The sequence below is a fragment of the Labrus bergylta genome, chromosome 21 (genome assembly GCF_963930695.1).
Source record: "Labrus bergylta chromosome 21, fLabBer1.1, whole genome shotgun sequence".
In the NCBI taxonomy this organism is placed as follows: Eukaryota; Metazoa; Chordata; class Actinopteri; order Labriformes; family Labridae; genus Labrus; species Labrus bergylta.
The window spans coordinates 13,266,680-13,270,611 of NC_089215.1; the positions used below are offsets into that span (position 1 = coordinate 13,266,680).

Here is a 3,932-nt window from a genome sequence, read left to right on the forward strand (position 1 = left end):
CTTAAAGCCTCAAATAAGAGGAAGACGAAGAAGTGGTCGGTATTAACATTTTTTTTTGTATGCCAAGAAGAAGAAAAAGACATCTTCATTGTGCCCCGCGGTTTTTGAATGTTGATCTACGATGACCGCCCGGCGTCCCCACGTCGCCACTCCTCTGCGAGCAACATCTGGCCCAGATGCTGAACAAGTTCCAGCAAGTCCCGCTGCAGAGCATGATGAGGGACTGCTGGTCGCCCTCAGTAGGTTGTCTCGCCAGGTGACCGAGGTACTGCAGAACCAAGCACAGCTGATGGAAGACATGGCGGACATTAAGGCCAGACTGACTTCACTGGGGGAAGGAGCTTCTGAATCCGGAGGACCAAGCTGTGGCTGCTCCGAGGGGAAGAGAAAAAGACGGGCTCAAAATCCAAAGATTGCAGTAAGTAGGCCACTAACTTACGGTCCCAGCGTGTGTGTGTGTGTGTGTGTGTGTGTGTGTGTGTGTGTGTGTGTGTGTGTGTGTGTGTGTGTGTGTGTGTGTGTGTGTGTGTGTGTGTGTGTGTGTGTGTGTGTGTGTGTGTGTGTGTGTGTGTGTGTGTGTGTGTGTGTGTGTGTGTGTGTGTGTGTGTGTGTGTGTGTGTGTGTGTGTGTGTGTGTGTGTGTGTGTGTGTGGTTAATGTATTCTCCAGGCTAGATACCATTCACATGTGTTGCTGCACAGAGCCCACACAGTGACAACCTGCACAATCTCGAGGAGGAAACACAACAAAACCCATCCAAAAAAAATCAATACATGTACACACTTAAAGGCACAAACACACATAACATCAATGTTAAACACACACTAATAATAATAATCTAGCAAATGAATGGTTAATGCCCAGTCCTGCTGCTTAAGCCCGAACATTTCTCCACCAAAGTGACTTTCATTTTGTTCTCATACATTATAGGAAACTGTGAGGCGTCTTCACAACTGTGAAGAAAACACCAGGCGCTATGACCCGGCTCAAGGGTAAGATTTAAAAAGGCGGCTGTGGCTCACTGGCAGTCAGTCGTATCTCAAACAGAAGGTTAGGGGTTCGATCCCCAGCTCCTGCAGCCACATGTCAACGTGTCCTTCGACAAGACACTTAAACCCAAAATGATCCAGCTGCTTCATAGGCGGCGTTTGAATGGAGTTAGTTAATAACACTGATGGACACTTTACATAGCAGTCATCAGTGTGTGAATGGGTGGGTGGGTGGGGGTGGGGTGAGGGGGGGGGCACGCGGGGTTAAAGCACTTTGAGAAGTCAGAAGACGAGAAAAATACTAAATAAGCTCAAATCTGTTTACCAAAAACTAAGCAAGATCTATTCAGCTTACTGTAAGTGAATGTCTTCGTTCTCTGACCTAACATACTTAACACTTTGTCTTGACAGACTGAGCTCGCCCTACAACGAGGCGGTCACTTCACATTTGGTGGCAGCTCTGGCCTCAAGACCGGACATGAAGGGTGTGGACACTGGAGTCTCTTCATGTAAGTAACCTCATCAAATAATTTCTGTTTTTTATTCTTGTTGTTTACTTTCCTGTGGTCTGACTCATTATTTTTTTTCCCCCAGCTGCCTGTAAGACATATTATGAGACTGTCCGGAGGAACTTTAGATACAACCAGCCCAACCTCGCGGCCCAGGCAGCGGCCATAAAGAGTGCAGCCCGGAGCCGACAGAGAAGGAAGAGGGTAAGATCTATAAGAATAGGATAACTATGTCAATTCCAATTCTTCCACTGGCTCCACTTCGCTGCGTCTCTGCTCTGTCCCAGCTCCAGCAGTCCGGAGCCCCCTGCAGCAGATATGCAAGGCATCTATTTTTGACGGCTTCCAGAGCACGATGCTTCAATTTACCACAGAGCAGATCGAGTGGGACAGGAAGTCAAACCACCTGCTGTGAAGGAGATAAAGAAACAAATCATGTCTGATCTGGAGCAGAGGTATAGTGAAGAAAAGGAGGAACATGTGAGCGCTAAACGAAGCAGGATATCGTAACCCCGTGCTTCCATCACATTGTTCAATTAAATGAGGGACAAAAACGGGAGGTGCAGGTGTCTGTGCTGGAGGAGATGACACTGCTGGAAAACGCTTTCTCTGGGCTATGGGGGACAGGGTTTAATATGCAAAGGCTATATGAGAGAATAATATGCTGAACCAGTTCAGTTGTTTTTCTTTTCTTTTCAATACTTGTGCTTATTGTACACATTTGAGTGATCAATGCGGGAAATATGTATTGTCGGTATTGTGTTACCACCACAGAGCAGCACTCATTGTAGTACTTGTGCTTTCAGCTGCTGGAAGCGAGGAGGGCGGTGTTGGCCGAAGATGAAACGGACGCCTGGAGTGGTGTTACAATAGACATGATGTCCGACGAAGAGGATGGCATGGCCGATGGGGAAGTTGGCTGGATTGTGAGGCCTCCGTCGTTCAGGAGCAGAGAGCTGTCAGAACTGTGCGCCGTGCTCCAGGAGAGACTCGAGAGGGACCCTAAATATGTGGCCACGCACCACAAAAGGCTCCGCGTTGGGTCACCCTCGGACAGAGCAGCACAAAACACATATGAACCTGAAGCTGCCAAGAGACATATCAAGACCCAAAACTTTTAAAACTCTGCTCTTTTTTTTTCCCCCCTTTTTTTTAAATTATTATTTTATGACATAAACATTCCGCACAACACAAGACGGACTGGGTCATCATGAGAGTCAAGATGGATTACAGGACATAAAGATTATCGAGGAGAGAATAAGAGAACAGAGACAGGTTGCACAGGGATGTAAGAGTCTGTAGGCCGTGCTGTAAATTAAGCTCAGCCGTCATCACGTCTTTGTCCATTCATATATTAATCCACTACCTTGTAAAATTGGTGTGCCAGTCTGTGAATTCACATTGTGTTTCGGCACATACACGCACACATTCACACACACACACACACACACACACAGCACTGTGCACCCTCGCTGGCTCGTCTGATACCATATCTGTAACACCTCTATTATTCGTCGCCTCTCAACCAGAAGGTCAAGGGTTCAATCCCCAGCTGGTCAACTGGGGATGTGTACTTGGGCAAGACACTTGAATTGCTCTGTATGAATGGGATTAGTTACTTCTGATGGATGATACTACATAGCGACCACTACCATCAGTGTGTGAATGTGTAGGTGTGAAAGCACTTTGAGTCGTCAGAAGACTAGAAAAGCGTAACTTTGACACACTGTATCAGGTCTCAGCTCACTCGAACTAAAACTTGACTCATCAGTTTGTTGATTATTATTATTTTTTTTTAATTCTGAAGATTAGTACAGATCTTCTCTGATGTTTAGATCTTGAGCCTCCCATAAATGAACCTGAATCAGATCGGATTTCTCCATAAGACTGCTGTAACAAACCTGCCTTCATTCTCTGCAGCCTTTTACTTTTTCAATGTTGTTACTTCACTTCTATCAGACTGTGAACTCACACCTCGATCATCTGCAATGTTTGTAAATGCCAGAATCATTTTAGGTCACTTCATCACACCATCATCAAGGTACTATTGGACTTTAAGAGATTGTTGGAGATTCCTTATTCAGTCTTTTTCTTGTTGTTGCTTTTCTACAACCAGCTTATAGTATTTACATGAACTCTCTGTCTGCCTTTTTCACCCAGTTGGCAAATTTCACAAATATAAAACACTTAAGGTTAAATCCAGCTCTTTGGAGATTATTGGTTTTATCGCAGCTGTCACATCCATCCAGTAAAAAGAGATCTTAAAATACTACCAAAAAGAGTGAAAATGTCTAACAGACTTAATACCACATAATCTCCAGCTGAGCAGGCTCAGGCTTGTTACTCTGTGACTCTTTGGTTCTAGGACTTCTACAAAACCTTGAAATGTTCTTGCAGCTAAATTCCCTCCACAAATCAGAGCTTGAGGCGGAGGA

At 45.3% G+C, this 3,932-nt stretch overlaps 1 protein-coding gene across 2 annotated transcripts; it reads left to right on the top strand.

Moving 5' to 3' along the window:
* Positions 1 to 3,695, top strand: LOC109987325 (uncharacterized protein C14orf93). Of its 2 annotated transcripts, XM_029278468.2 has the most exons (6): positions 1 to 418; positions 930 to 991; positions 1,400 to 1,497; positions 1,583 to 1,701; positions 1,785 to 1,952; positions 2,304 to 2,441. In XM_029278468.2, the coding sequence occupies exons 1-5, from the start codon at positions 122 to 124 to the stop codon at positions 1,938 to 1,940; spliced, it is 732 nt and encodes a 243-aa protein (XP_029134301.2). In that variant the 5' UTR covers positions 1 to 121; the 3' UTR covers positions 1,941 to 1,952; positions 2,304 to 2,441. The 2 variants fall into 2 exon arrangements, with proteins under 2 accessions (XP_029134301.2, XP_020494023.2); XM_020638367.3 differs by lacking the exon at positions 1,785 to 1,952 and having other exon boundaries at positions 7 to 418; positions 2,304 to 3,695.
* The last annotated feature ends 237 nt before the right edge of the window (positions 3,696 to 3,932 follow it).